The 16,661-nt window shown below is 37.6% G+C and overlaps 1 protein-coding gene across 1 annotated transcript in view; it reads right to left on the reverse strand.

Annotated features, from left to right (window-relative positions):
- Nucleotides 1–7,335: 7,335 nt before the first annotated feature.
- The window catches only part of Calx (sodium/calcium exchanger 3), a 161,473-nt gene continuing 152,147 nt past the window's right edge, over nt 7,336–16,661 (reverse strand). The window contains exons 7-8 of the mRNA XM_019046719.2: nt 15,082–15,253; nt 7,336–9,324 (exon numbers count right to left, since the gene is read on the reverse strand). Coding sequence (XP_018902264.1) covers nt 9,120–9,324; nt 15,082–15,253 — 377 coding nt within the window. The 3' untranslated portion in view covers nt 7,336–9,119. The remainder of the gene's footprint in view (nt 9,325–15,081; nt 15,254–16,661) is intronic.

The following is a 16,661-nucleotide window of genomic DNA, read 5'->3' on the forward strand; positions in this document are numbered from 1 at the left end:
TTAGTCAACCGCACCGCTGGTGGTAGGCCTGACACCGAGGAGCTACATCAATTGAAGTGCGCACCGTGCTGTGCGCGCAATGCGTGAAGTATTCCCATAGTCTTGTAGGCGCTAATATGCGGTTCATACCACCTGACCAGACCATCTGCTCTGCGTTCGACGCAATGCGAGCGGTATTCATGCTCTCTTGTAAGCGCTAAAATACGTTCACGCCGACCGCATTATTTGGCGCAATGCGTGAAGTATTCTTATAGTCTTGCAGGCGCTGATATGCGTTTGACGCCGGCCGCATTGTATTTGGCGCGATTTTTCAAACTCGCTTCAAAATAATCGCGGCATCGAGTGATAAGGCTTCTTAATCAAAAAAGCCTACGTCGTGTTTAGACGCTATATAATCATTCCAACATTGCCTCATTTCATCCGATAAAATTTTTTTTTCCGAGAAAAGCTAGGAAAATTCTTTATGTTCCCTTTTTTAGATTGAATGAACCATATATTGTGATGCTGCATAAATTTTAAGCTATACTGTTGGCTTGTTCCTCTACGAGGAAATAAAACAGGAGCGGAGATTTTGAAACACCGCAAGGGAGATACGTGGTTTCGCTGTTTGGTCATTGATATGACTAAGGACTTAATTTTTTTTTTTTTTTTACAAATTTCTGCATTTTTCCATTTCATCAGTTTAAATTTTAAATGCTTGTAGTAACGCGTTCTAAAGATCTACCAAGCCAGATTCCATGATGTTTACAGTTATCGGTGGAGTTTCTCTGGAGATTTGCACTCAATAAGTCCTTAAAATCAAAAGCGTGGTACTTCGAGGGCGTAAACCGTCTTTAAGGGATCGGGTCGCATAGCGGCCAGGGAGCGCAACCCCTAATTCCTCATAGCTTCCATTCAACAGCAATGATGTTGCCTTCGACCACATATACTAAGTTCAAAACGTGGTTTCATTTTTGCAGGATTTATCAAAATTTGAATGTCACAATTGAGCTCTTTTGATACATTGGTGAAAGTAACAGAGTCCTATTTCCTTTATTATTTCTGATATTCATTCGAAATCCTCATTTAATTTGACGTTGGATAATAATCCGAGACTCAGCAGTTTTTCCGAGCCTCACTCGTCTCTCTGTTAAAGATTTTTAATGAATTGGATTATTTTAATGAATAACATCATTAACTTGATCCAGCTCGTCATACATATGGACGTATTTCTATCAAATGGAACTATGTGCATTAAGACATGAGCCCTGAGACCCAACAGAATATGTGCATAACAGGGCTCACGTAATAATGCACATAGTTCCGTTTGATAGAAATACGTCCATATAAAGACTGCGTCATAAGTGAACACTGTCGTATGTAAATCACAGTAGAATCCGTTTGAGGCTCTCTTTTTCGTAAAACTGTTATTTAAACATGCAAACAGGCACTTGAAAATCAACTAATCCCATACAAATATATGCGAGGCTGGCTGTATGAGTGTGGCATCAAAATATATAAAATGTCAAAAAAAAATGTCAAATTTTAGCAAGAATACTTCAAGATGCGGGAGATTAAATTTGCCTAAAATCGCAAAAAGTGTCTGCTTTGAGATAGAAAAGTAATGAAATGGGGAAACGAAATGTTTCAGACTGATTATTTGTGGCGCATACCATAAAAAAAAAAATTGTTTATTCTAAATTTCCTTTTCAAACGCGTGTCATCAAGTAAAAAAATAATGATCATTTTCCCGTTTTTCATGTTGATCTTCACTAGATGAAAATGAATATATTAGTAGGCACCAGGCTGCCAGGAAATATAGTAACTAGGACCAGATTTCTAACCAGATGCCTAGTAGGTATCCTAGACGCATGGAAAAACCACCTGTAGAAAGCTGAGCTGAGGATTTTTGGAGAGGAGGCAGAGAATAAGGCACCCAATTGTAAGAGAGTTTTGTAGAATAGAGAGAGGTACTTCGCCATTGCATGTGGGTCGGGAAATACTCTCTCAGCACCGAGAAGGGTCCTGCACTCTGGGCTCCGGCCAAATTTGAAATTTTCATACGTCAAATGATAAATTTGGAGTTGTAGGTACACTTCTGAAAAATTTATTGATGTGAAATATCAAAGACGAAAAAAATCACAAATTGACGGTGAAGCTCCCAAACCACGTGCTCGTTTACGACGTTTTAAAACCTCCGCCTCTATTTTATATATTTTTGAAGGAGAACAAATCAACATTATTCGTCGGATTTTTCATATTTTCCTCGCGTAGAAAAGAACAATTGCAGACTTTTTAAGCATTGACGTTGAATAATTTTCTATGTAACAAACACGTTTAACGCATCTCTGTTAAAGATGGGCCGCACGGAGAAAGATCTGTGGCTTTATAAACCTATTAGTGGTTCATATAGGACACCTCTAATAGTCGTAAATGAACTAATGATTTTCGGTTCCTAATACTTATGACGCAGTATTTATATGCCAAACTTGATTGAGTTGATCATGTCATTAATAATGTTTCTGATTAGAACATCCTAAAAACTCCTACGTGTCTTTGTGATTGACGAGTATACTAGTTCTGTGCGGGGAAATAAGTAAATAAAATAATAAATCAATACCATTTTAACAAACAATTGTATAACGTATTTATTTACATATTCATACCAATTATCTGCACAAACAATTTAACTTTACTTAAGTGTCGATTCTATGTAACTCTTATCCACTCTACATAACTTTCATGCATTAACAATAAAAAATAACTTTTACATAAATTATTTGGTACGAAGTATTGAACACCTTTTGCAGTTAAGTATCGCTCCAGTAGAAACGTTTTCTAAATTGTCAACAACAATATGATTACGTCTTAAATAATTACATTTAAAATCATATTCAGATGTAAAAATTATACGTGACCCATTTAAATACATGAAACTCAAAGCAACTTCTCAGGTAATACAAATGGAAATGACTGGTGACAATACCGTGGAATAGAAATGGGTTTTGGAGCAGTGGCGAGGTGTGAATGATCGATTAGCGATATTTCCCCATTTGAAGCTATGACAAAGAATCGATTACTAAGATGATCGTTGCGAACACCCTTCATTATCGATTATCGATCCTTTTCCATAAGTTTAAATGGCAGGTCAATCGATATATCGCAAAGCACGCCACGCCACTGCTGGTGACAATACCGCGTAATAGACATGGGTTTTGGAGACTAACGCAATTGTTAAATAATTGATTCTCTGTATATTCTTCAAACTCTGAAGTAAATTCAAGTTATAGGGACTGTGTCGTAATTTTTGTAACGCATCATACTATTTCTTGCAGTGTTACACGTCTATTATTCGGTCCCAAATTTAAAAGATTTAGATGCTCATAACAGGTTATCTACGGACGCTTGTCCCTCCTATAGTCTGTATTCTGAAAAATTAAAAATCTATCTTATTTCAGCCGTGGCAGGCCTTTCAAAGTGTACCCTCGGCTAATTACCAATGACTACACGTGAGTGATCGATTATCGATATTTCTCAATTTGAAGCTGTGGTAAAGAATCGATTAATGAGGTGCTCGTTGCGAACACCCTGTTTATCGATCCTGTTCCATAGGTTTAAACGGCGGATCAATCGATATGTTGCAAAGTACTTGACTGTGTGTTTTATTATGTAAAAAAACATCAAGCAAAAATGTTCACTAATATGTCAGAAAATTGGTAATTTATCTGAGGAAAATTGGCATCTTTTGAATGAAAATACGATTTTCATCCTTGTCACTGCAGAATGTAGATCATAAAGAGGGGTGAGGTACCTTTAATCACCGATTATGCCATTAGTTAGTGCAATCCAGATTATTTTTTATCCCGAATATTTTGAGAACAGCAAAGCACAGTGTGCCTGAGTGATGGGAAATTATTCACAGAAAAAAAATTGAAGTCGATTTAACATTTTAGATGTAGAAAAAGTGTGCGAGAACTTATTAATTGCTGAATTACCCGCCACATCAGTTAGTTTTACATATGGACTGCATTTTGCAATTTGGAACTATAAATTCTGGCTCATCTGAAAAAACACTTATGTGCTCAGGGAAACTAATGGCACATACGTTGTTTTTAAACCGGGCCAGACTTTATAGTTTAAATTGCAAAATGCAGTCCATATTATAGGCATTGCTGAAGTAACTGCTGTAGCGGGTATTTCAGCTATTCATAAAGTCTCGCACTTTTTGTTTACATCCAAAATTTTAAGTCAAACATCACTTTTTATCGGCGTTTGATTCTTTAAAAAGTGGAAAAAGGAATTTGCTTGAGATAGTGATACATGATAATTAAGGAATCAGTGAATGACGTTATTTAACGAACACTTGGTACCTAAGATTTTTTTTTATTGTTGACAGAGAACGTACTAAAGCTGATAGTGGGAGTAACATGAAATCGGTACCGTACCACAATGTGATTACGCCCTTTTGATTTTCTTATGGCATGCATGGTCATCTAGTCTTCTATTTGAAAGAAATCTATCACGATTACTTAATTTAATTCTAATGGAAGGCTGTGAGCTTGATGGAAGTCAAGTAGGATTGACTTGGTTTTTTCGACCTGTTTGATTGTACTCAATTGACGGATTAAACCATTCATGACTATATAATGATTTAAGATATTGAGGCATCGGGTAACTCCTCACTATAGATTTAAATTGTTCCTCACATCACGACTTCCATTATTGTGACAGTAGTAAAACATAGACAGGTTTGGAATGTAAATTTGTTGATTTTGGTACTTTTGAGGAAAACATGTATCTTCGCTAAAATAGAGACGGAAAATGTTCAAGACTGCCTTCATTTTGTTAATGATGCCTCAAAAATTAAAAATTTCATCAACTGAATTTTTCTTCAGATATCTTAGTTGGTTAAATACTAGTTGGGTTTTTCTTTTAGGCCATAAATATGCAGGCCGCGTCTTAATAAGTGACAGCCCGTTGGATGTACGAGTGTTAATTATATCTTAGACGGACACAAGAAAACTTTTAGAAAGATTACGACAGTAATAGTGATGACGAGATCTCCACTTTTTAAATATACAAAAATAAACGAAAATCCAATTCGATAAATTAATAAGTCGATTAACGTAACAATAATATAAAATTTTCCGTAAATTACGATGTCTATACAAGTAACAAAAAGTCAAAAATTGGCGATATGAGATGATATTTACAAGGCTTATTAACAAATAATGGCTCAAACTTAATATGATAGGATAAAGAGAGGTTTAATACTTGGAAGAGTCCCTAGGCTCAAGATTTTTCAAAATGGACGACAAATGGAGGGGTACAGGCTTCCTTAAACTTCATGAAGTTTGCGGGGGAAGGTTTCGTGGGAGTTGTTAGTTGGACCGTTATAGGATCTTAACAGCTCAAGATTGTGGTTTATTCTAAAATGTATTTATTTTTTGGAACAAGTTAATTCTACCAAGCCTAGAATAAAAATCTCTTTTTTTTTTTAAATTCAGGCACTCACTCACAGGAATCGTGTGAATTATCAAATAATCGCGTGTTCATGAAAAGTTCATTCGAAATTTTCAGAATTAAAAATTCCGAAAGACCCTCTATAATCCTTTTAGAGAAGGCGATTGTGTATTGAACAACGAGTTTTGATCGCATTAATTTCAGAGGCTCAACTAAGGGCGTTTGAGGAGGAGCTAAGGGGAGGAAAACATTCGCCAAAAAATAAAGAGAAATTTTTACAGTCTTTGGTTGAATTTGGTCGTAAACTAGTCTATTTCATGAAGCAAAATGGTTTTTTCTTCCATTTGATAAAGAAACTAGGACTTGCTGAAGAGAATGATTTATTTTAAGCATTTTTGCCATGTGTCTTATTCTAAAAAGTTTGTTACCGAAATTGTTCAAGTAAAAATAAATTATGAAAGTAATGTAAATTTGATTAATCTCAGTTTGCAATGAATTTAGATTGAAATGAATAGAACCTGTTCCTATGTAGCAGACATCTCAATATTTTATTTCTTGCTCAAAGGCCGTTCATATTACGCTGAAAATTTGAACCCCCTCCCCTCGTAACGCATCCGTAGCACAAGCTAAGCCCATTAAAAATACATTGTCCGCCCCTTACCCTCAAGTTATCGTTTTGCGATGAATTTCGATAGAAAAAGTGTCAGCCCACATTATTTTTTAACTTATATTTTTTAAGAAAAACTGGAACTACCTATATGTTTCTATTCTAGCGTTACGTAACGCAGCCTTGAATGCCTGTAACTCACTCGTAATGTACGCTTAGAATCTCTCTCCCTCCTAAAGCGTCATTCAATGAACAGCCCCTCAACTAAACAATTGTCATTCTAGAAATTACACTTGTCTGACTTATCGGTCAATGTTGCATGTTGCTAACCTGACTTTCCAGAAGGCAACAATGCGGTTAAGAAAAAGAAATGTTCGAACATAAGTTATCTGAATGCTAGAATATTTCTCTTTTAAAAATATTATTATATTTACCCACTTGACACCGGCCGAATTTTTCCAAGTAAACTATGGCAGTAAAATTATATTTGCTTTATATTATACGTGGAAGAGTCACGGCGAATTAATTAGATGAATGAAACTTAGTAGTAATTTTCCGTTTTTGAATGGATCAAAGGTAGGCGGAGAAAATTCACATTAGGTTGAATGTTCTGTTTATTACGTTAAACTCATAAAATATTAAATGACTTGAATTCAGAAGTGAGGAACAAACCAACATTTTGATGGGAAAATTGGGTTACCGATGATTTTAGATAACTTTAAGACTGATGTTTCATTACGGATGCCCTGCTGCAAGGCCGCAGGTAATACGTGGCTCACATTGTTTCATTTTATTTGTAAATGGAGTTCTTGCAAAAAGCTGGATATTTTCCAAACTTTATAACCTCCTTTCTTTTAAACACATTATTTTAAGTTAACGCTTCGTTACTAAGTTCCAAATTCAGGCCTCGCGGATATTATAATGGTGTGTTACTGTTGTTGATTTTAAATCCCTGAGGAATTTTCAAAAAGCAAGAATTTCATGGCTAACAGCATCGTTACCAACATTCCGGGAAAGGTTGCATATTTTGGAAGCCCTATTTATACGAGCAATGTTAGATTCGCCTTAGTAATGATCAAAGTGTTTAGGGCAATTTTTTTTTAGCAAACAATGCCTCCAAGAAGCACAGAGCAACTATTAAAATAATTTTGCAATTCAATTCAATAAATTTGAAATGTTTTAACCAAGAAATTGTATTTTTACAACATTTGGTCACTCAATGCCGATCTCTAACGATCAGTAAAACGATTAAACAAAACAAGACGAGAAGATAACAAAACGAGAGGAAGATAGGAAATTTGCAATGCAAAAAAATTGCAACTTTTTTTAAATTAATTCCAGTAAGAGGAGCCCTTTTCAATGAGAGACAACATGCTCAGCACTCCTGCATGTTAGCCGTAACGTACCATTTAATTGCAATATGTGCTACTTGAGCTACCGAACTTGTTTTTTTTGTCGCGACGATTAGGTGTTAGTCATCACTAAGCCAATTACGTCCATCAAATCGGTCATTTATCCTATTGGACGAAAAATGCTGTTCATCTCCGAATGTAACTTTGACTAATTTGATTAAATTGCTCAGATTGGGTAAGCGGGGACTTAAAAATACATTTTTTCTCTCAAGTCTGCTTGAATTCTTCCTTGTAGCGAGGCACAGAATAAAATGTGAACCACTCCGAAAGAGCCTTCAGGTCATATGTCCGATGAAAAAAGGCCTTCGTGAGTTGATGAAGCTTTGATAATAACACGTCATCTCACGAGGGGGAAGGGCACCGTAATCAACCCAAAAGAAGGATAGATTTTTAGGAAAAACTTTTCGCTTGCTAATTGGGACCAATTTCACAAACAGAAACCAACTCAAGCCGGATACATTCTGAGAAAAGCCGTATTAAGTTGCGACTTCTAAAGTTGTCGGGTTATAGGAGGAAAATCCTATTAGCTTCCAATGTTTTAAAAATTCTCTGTTATTTTTCCTGGTAGACTTGTTCCTTCCTGACTGACGCGGTCAAAGTACAACCAAAGACAAATTTTGCACGGATACTTGCTATGTACGTAACTCGTAAGAAGATCATCAAGGTCATTCTTAAAAAAAAGGTTCGATGAATGATATTGAGAGCAGTTCCCCCTTAAAGTGGTATATCAACACGAAGCACCGTCTTATTGATTTTCCAAGTCCTGAGAATTTAGTGGAAGCCCAATCTGGCGCAGCATACTACAAAGCTAAAAACTCATACAGCTTTTTTTTTTACTTTTGAAGAACCCGTGGAGAAATCGATGTCTGTTAAAAAATTATTATTTTACTCAACAGCCCAAAGTAGCGACTTGTTTTAACCTGAAAATATTTAGTAAAAAAATTAATGGTCAAAGGCCTATTTCATGGAACTGTTCTTCTCACAAAGTTTAAAAAAAAACATCTAAAACTGTATTTTGAACCTTTTTGAACCTTCAATTCAAAATGAACTCACTAGTACTGCAAGATCCTCTTACGCCCTAATAGCAAGCGGAAACTCTCCTGTCCAATATTTCCGTAACATTGAACATTTGAGACATTATCAGGTTGTTTTATTAATTTTTTCCAGTTTGTCTGTGCTCCTTTTTTCATACATTGAAGTTTTGCATTTTACGTTTAAATATACACAGAGATTCCGAATTCACCAAAACTCTATCCGTAAGCTTCGCATGTTTAGTAATAGTCTCATGACTAAGTAAATCAAAAATAATTTTTACGTAAAATTTGAACGAAACACGTCGTTGATAACTCATTTTAAGAATTTTAGGGAGTCGACTATTGATATTTTTAAAAAATATTGTCTGCTAGGATAACCGACATTAATTAAGCGGTATTAAATGCTTCCCAAAGGCGGCTAAGGCAGGCAACTGGAAAAATTTTCTCTGTGTACTTGGAAGATACTAAGTTGGAATGTCGCCTATTCTCGTTAAAATTATAATTACGGAAAGTGACTTCGGCAACGGCTGACGTAGTTAGGTTGATTTTGGTTTTCGCCGTCCGTATGTTTTTAAGGCCACGAGTGCTGGGATATGTTTCCTTTCCTTTTTTGGAGTGTGAAGCTTAGAATCCCTGAATAACGTGGTAGGCCTCCAGCGTGGACATGGTGATGTAGAAGAGCCACAGGCAGAATAGAACGAGGGATGTGACCATTTTGGCACCGACCGGACCACCCAGCTCTCCACCAATGGCGTCGCTTCGCCGGATCACCAGGATGACGATGGCTATGCACGCACCGGAACAGAACAACGTCACCGAGAAGGCCAAACTGAAACAAAGTCCCAGCCAAAGGTGTCACTGACAGAACTTATACAGTCCTTGCATGCAGCGGGGATTTATGAGAAAACCATGCATGGCTTCATTTACATATCGATGGTGCACGGAGAAAAAAACCTCGTGCAAGGGACCCGAAGTTAAGGTCATTATGGATCTCTGAAATTTTCGGATCACGTATCTAAAAACTTGAGGTCAAGCTGCCGAAGTTCGGGTCCGACATCTGAAGTACTTCGACATATACCGAAGTGCCTCGATGTCTGACCCGAACTCCGGCAGCTCGATCTTAAGTTTTTAGATACGTGATCCGAAAATTTCAGAGATCCGTATGACCTTAACTTCGGGTCCCACGCACGAAGTTTTTTTTCTCCGTGTGAAACTTCAGAAATGTGAATCTCGGTTTGCAGCGTTGCAGACAAACTACTGAATGTCATTTTTTGAAAATATCAGTGATTTTCCCTCAATAGTAATTTTTCTTCTCTTCATAAAGAATATTACGAAAAAACTTCACGCCATGATGTTGGATCGATCTCCTTTTGAAAAATCAAATAGGAGAGGAGATTTCGAAACACCGCAACCGAGATACGAATTTTTGCAGTTTCACCGTCGATATATAAATTCTCTAGTGAATATCTCGGACAATTTTGCAAGGTTTCTTCGAGCGAAAAATACCGAAATTTTGGCACCTATGGTAAAATCCGAAAGCACTCTAAGAGAGTGTCGAAGGGACACAATACAATGATTTTTCTCTGCTTTTTTTTGTAATTATATTGTTTCTGAAAATTAAAACTGGTTCTGCGATGATGTAATGATTGCATTTTGCAAAAAGGAACCACTAGCATTGCAATGTTGATAAGATTGTGCAACTCCTTTTGTCTTGGAGGAAAAACCCGATTATCCATTAATAGTTTCTATTTTACTCGCTAATAACTGTAAATTTAAGACACAAATCACCATCTAAATTTGATAGTTTTTCACGATTTCCGCAATTTTATTGCAAAAGATGAAGTTGCACAATCTTAGCATCATTGCAATGCTAGTGGTTCCTTTTTGCAAAATGCACTCCATTTAAATGGACATTTTTAAAAGCTACTCCTATTCATATGCATGTACGCATTTCCCCATAATACCTACTTAATTTATCCATGCTAAGCGGGCCTCTGCCTGTAGAGAAGTGGGTATGAGTTGGGTGTATTATGGAGATATGGGCGAGTGGGAAAGATGGGGTGTGATCTAGAAAGCTGCATAAGAAATAAAGTTAAATTGGGCGTGATTACCTTTTGAAAAATGGAAAAGCGAGGTTTTTTTTGGTTATGTCAAACAGAACTATGGGTCAACTAAATGCGGCACCCTTGAGCCGTGGGCATGGCAAAAGAGCGTTGTGAATAGGGCTCATGAGTTAATGCCAACCAAGAGTGACAGCGAAGACGGTTTCGTTGCCGCTGACGTCACTGGCGCTTTATAATTCCCATTCATTCTTACGGCCCTCAATTAACAAGCACACCCCTTCTTTCCTACCTGTCTCTGGTTCTGTTTGGGAGAAATACGTCCAATTAAAGCACTTTGCAACATACTCTCTCTTCAAAATTTCACGAGTGCGACGAATCTTACGACGAAAAGTCTGCGGGAACTGACTCGCAGTAAACAATATGAGCTACGTATGTCACAAGCAATTTCTCAAATCAGGAATTGTATCAAATGCTCAAGGCAGATAATTAAATTTTGACACTTTACAAATTTTAAGGCAAAAAGCTCACGAGTTTTCAAAATTTTGAAAAAACGACTCATCACTTCATCACGTCTATAAACTCTCTTTGTTTCTTCTTCTTCAAATTGGGTTATAGCACATTTTGTCAACGATTTTTTGTCCGCGCACCTGTTTTTTTAGTGATTTACGTCGAACACCTCTGTTGTGAAACACTTTGCTTGAAGCATCATGGCACGTTCCGGCGCGGCGGGCGAGCGACCAGCGCAAAACGCGCTCTAGTGCCTACAAACCTAACAGGAATACCTCACGCATTGCGCAAAACGTGCGCTGGCGCCTACAAACCTAACAGGGATACTTCACGCATTGCGCAAAACGTGCGCTGGCGCCTACAAACCTAACAGGGATACTTCACGCATTGCGCAATGCGTGAAGTATTCCTGTTAGGTTTGTAGGCGCCAGAGCGCGTTTTGCGCTGGCAGCACACCGCTCCGCTCTGTATTCGGCTCTAGTATATAGACTCGTGGAGTCAGTGTTTTTCAACTCATGATTTTGAAATGTTTGCACACTCTGCATGAATTATCCTCATTTACATTGATGAAAAAAAATATGCATTAACGTGAAGTAAAATGTGTGTTTTGTAAATATTAAGCTGTTTCCGTGTAAAATTTAATGATTTCCAAAGCACTTTATTTTTTTCTTTTATATTTTGTGGTTTTAATGTGCTGCAGCGTTGTGCAAACACAACCAAACGCTCGAAATTGGACATATTTGACTCTAAAAGATCGATGTACAAAGGGGCTAAAACCAATGATTGCTTGCCTCTTGGTTTTTTCCCATCTTTTATTCATTTTTGTAAAGTTTCTTTCAACTTAGCTGTACAGCTCATTGAGATAAATATCGATGCCTCGCTTGAAAAAGGGTTTACAAATATTTGTCAAGTTTTAAAAATGTAAACTATAAATGTTAATAAAATGAAGTAATTTTTTCATTGAAAAAAAAAATGTAAATATAAGGTATATTTTATATCGAATATATTAAAGATAAAAATAAAACCAAATATTCTCCCATGGCAATTTGAAAAGATGAATCAAAAGAGGAAAGCAACATTGCATTAAAAAAGTGAGTTACTTTTACAACACCTCCTTCTCTATCAGTTATCTCATTTCGATATTGTCAATACAATTTTACATTTGAACTAAAATATAACGTTTTGACCAAGTCAATGTTGCTTCATTTACGCGTGGGTGTATACCACTGGACAAAACAGGTGATAAGTGGACAAAAATCGTTGACGGAATGTCCTGAAACCTTAAATTCTCTTTATGTATATTCAACGCTGAAATCTTAAAAATTATGTGTTTTATGACATGTTTCGAATTTCATCATAAATGTTCGTTCAGGAGGTAACACCAGTTTTAAATACCATTCAATGTTGCAAATTTTCATGAAGATTTCCTTTCTACACGAGCAATGATTTATTTTGTTTAAGTAAGACAAATAATTAGAATTTTAAACTAAATAAGAAAATATTTGACTATTCACCTAGGCATTTGACAAAATGCCTAATTCGACCATGTGCTTGCGAAATTTACATTTGACATTGGTAAAATATAAAAATAAAAAATGATGTAATTTGTGTAGCCTAACTTCTATTTGGTCAGTGTTGGAAATTATTGGTAATGTCTCGTTCAGTAGTTCGGGCTCCCCATTGTTCGAACGATCTCCCACGTAAGATTTTAAAGAGAAAACAAGTGACATATCTATCCAGTTCAGATATTGTCTGGACGCCCACTGGACTATTGGCGCTGTCTGACTTAGGCGCCTGCATGCGACTATTCGAACTCCAAAGTTGTCCTTGTTGCATACGCACACAATTGAAGGAGCGTCAATTTCTTAGAGGTTTTCTCTTAACGTGGCATTTGTAAGCAGACGCTTCCAAGGGTAAAGGGACTGAATTATGCAGAAAGCAGTGAAAATCAGTATTCTGAATGTGAATGTACGCACGCATGCAGGAATTTATTTCCAATATTAATGGCCAAGGTGCGAAATTTCGTATCTCCATTCCGCCGAGTTAAGGAATAACACCGTATGAACCTTCAGGCCTTCAGGCTAAAGTTTCTTTGGTGACCTACAAAGAACCTCCCAAAATAAGGGCTGATATTCGCCCCTTTTTCGGTATACGATTCGACCATCGAACCAAGGTTAAGGTGGAAGCTTATAACAACAGAAAACTCAGGAAAAAACTTCAAGATGAGTATAGGAACCGTTTTCGAGATGGGGGGGGGGGGGGAAGGGGTCAAACTCCGGCCTTATTTTTCGCTATTTTCTTGTTGAATTGATGTGTCTACGGGGTTGTTATCGTTGTTTACACATGTAATACACACCGGTTCCTACGTAATTTTACAAGCAAAATCGAGCTTTAATGTTGACGTTGCGTGTGAAAATACGTAGGAACCGGTGTGTATAACATGTGTAAACAACGATAACATCCCCGTAGACACATCAATAATTCAATAAGAAAATAGCGAAAAATAAGACCGGAGTTTGACCTCTCCCCCCCCCCCCCCCGTAACTCGAAAACGGCTCCTATTCTCATCTTGAAGTTTGATCCTGAGTTTTCTGTTATTATAAGTTTCCACTTAAACCTTGGTTCGATGGTCGAATCGAATACCGAAAATTTGGGAGGTTCTTTTCGGAAGAAATTTGTAGAAAATAAAATTTTTCAGATGATTTTGCCAGCAATTTCATCTAAACTTCCTGAAATTTTCAAGGAAAAACATCGATAGCTTTCCTCAAAAATAGACATTTATCGAAGGGAATTTGACAACCCTGCAACCCTCGAATGTTCATACGGCGTTTTCCATAGCACGGCAGCATTGCGGTGTTTCAAAATGTCTGCTCTAGCTAATTTTTTTCGCGGAGAAGTAACCCAACATGATTGTTTGCCTACAGAATATTCTCCCAAAGAGTTATGGAAAATCAAAGATGTTTTCAAGTTGATGTTACGTTGACTAGTTTTCTGGAGAAAAAATAAAGTATGACAAGAAGGTCTGCAATTTTTGCGAAGGGAAATACATGACTTCGCACATAGCCAACTACCAAGCTCCCCGTCATTAGAATCGTATTCCACGTGGGATTTTGAAGTGAAAACATGTGACGTTTTCTCCCAGTTCGGACCTTACCCAGTGGCCTATTTGGACGTATTTCTGCTAAAGGGAACTATTTACTAGTGGGAAAGATTAGGCGTGCTCAAGAAAGCTACTTAAGAAACAATGTAAAAGTGGGCGTGATTCCTTTTGGGGAAATGGAAAAGCGGAATTTTACATTTTGTCGCCGCAAAGGAAAAACTCCGTATGAACATTCGAAAGTTGTCAAATTTACTTTGATAAAATGATTTCTTTGAGGAAATTTATGAATAAATTTCTTTTAACTTTTCAAAATCTATAGGTGAAATAGAAAAATATTGACTGAAAAATTGGGAGGAAATTAGTCATAAGTTTACCAGGAAATTCGCGTTTTACAAAAGGCAATTTGGCAACGCCTGAATGTTCATACGGCGTTTTCCCTTAGCACGGCAGCATACCTCCGTGCTAAGGAAGAATGCCGTATGAACATTCGGGAGTTGCCAAATTTCCTTCGATAAAATGTATATTTTTGAGGAAAATTTTGAATATTTTTCCGTAAAATTTTCAGGAACCTTTCATCAAAATACGAATAAAATTCTCCGAAAATTGGAAGAAAAATATTCATAACTTTATCAGGAAATTTGCGTTTTATGTAAGAAAATTTGGCAACGCCTGAATGTTCATACGGCGTTTTTCCTTAGCACGGCATTATTTCTCCGTCGTTGCTGCTGACGTCACTGGCGCTTTATAATCCCCTCTCATTCTTACGGTCCTCGACTTAATAGCAAACTTCTTCTTCCCCGCCTGTCTCTGGCTCCGTTTAGCAGAAATAAGTCAATTTAGTCGGTTTGATTTTCTAATATAGGAGACTTAAAGGGCTGGAGCGATAGGGAGTTTAAAGAAATAAGATTATACGTACTTTCCGGGGTCGACGTAGAAATGGCGACCGTGCCACCAGTGGTAGATGGCAGCGATGGACCACGCGACGCCGATTCCAAGGAAGACGTTCACGGCGTTGCTTCCCGTCACGTTGCCCACGCTGTTGTCCGCCGTGTTGTCTTGGATTGCCGCCACTTTACTCGCAAACGTGTCTGGAACAGTCAAAATTCAACGCCAAATTGTAAGATACATCCTTCATTCAGGGTCCCACCAGAAAACAGAAAAATATCGACGGTGAAACTGCCAAACCACGTATCTCGGTTTGCGACGTCGCAGACTTCCTGTCATACTTTATTTTTTAAATGAAAAAGTACTTAACGTCCAGTCTAGAAAATTTCTGTGATTTTTCCTCTTCGTGCGAAGAAAATTCTGTGAAAATTTCGCGGAATGATAATGATTTGGTCTACTTCAAAAAAATAAAATGTGAGCGTAGATTTTTAAACACCGCAAACGAGATACGTGGTTTGGTAGTTTCACCGTCGATATGAAACATGAAAGCAATGGTAGTCAAAAATCTAATGTCCAACCACACTGAACGGTTCGTTCTGTTCTACCGTGCTTAGTAAAAACGCCATATGAACCCTCTGGTGTTGCCAAATTTCCTTCGATAAAACGCAAATTTCCTGGTAAATTCATGAAAATTCTCCTCCCAATTTTTCAAATAATTTAGCTCGCAATTTTACGTGAAGATTCTGAAAATTCAAAGGGAAAATTTTCGTAACTTGCCTAAAGAATAAACATTTTATCGGAGGAAATTTGGCAACTCTCGAATGTTCATACGGCGTTCTTCATTAGCACGGCAGTTTGTGCGACAAAGTGACCGAAATCCGAGGCGCAACTGTGCCATGCTAAGCAATAACGCCGTATGAACATTCGAGAGTTGCCAAATTTTCTTCGCTAAAATGTTCATTTTTAAGGAAAGTTATGAATGTTTTTCTTTGACATTTTCGGAAACTTTTCGTAAAATCGCGTACAAAATTATCTGTAAAATTAGAGGAAAAATATTCATTATTTTACGAAGAAATACGTGTTTTTTCAAAGAAAATTTGGCAACGCCTGAAATGTTTATACGGCGTTTTTCCTTGGCACGGCAGAACCGGCTGGCTGCGGATGCCGCACCGGGTGCAGTCGCCAGGATCAATCTGCCAGCTCATTAAGAACCGCATATCTATTATGGAGTTATTATTAGAGATAGGTGATTTTTGCTGAGCAGGCCCTCAAAGCAGGGATTTATGGGGGCCCGATTGTTCCGCTACGCGGATCCCCAACCCCGGCTCCGACGCGAAGAAACGTACTTTAACCGAATGGTGGATGGTGAACGGTGAATGGTGGACGGTGGATGGTAGATGGTGGATGTGAATGTGGCGGAGGCACTTAGCCGGTATTAAACGGCGATTTATTACAATTATTTACGAGGCCTAGGCAGGAGGCACTGGCTCGTAGGAAACTCCGCGAGAATCTCATTCATAAACCACGCCTTCATGCAACTAGGATCGCCGCACAGTTCATCGCGACAAAGGGAGAGGTCGAACATGAAATTTTCGACTAAAACTGCAAATT

This window comes from Bemisia tabaci, chromosome 6, assembly GCF_918797505.1.
Source record: "Bemisia tabaci chromosome 6, PGI_BMITA_v3".
Classification (NCBI taxonomy): Eukaryota; Metazoa; Arthropoda; class Insecta; order Hemiptera; family Aleyrodidae; genus Bemisia; species Bemisia tabaci.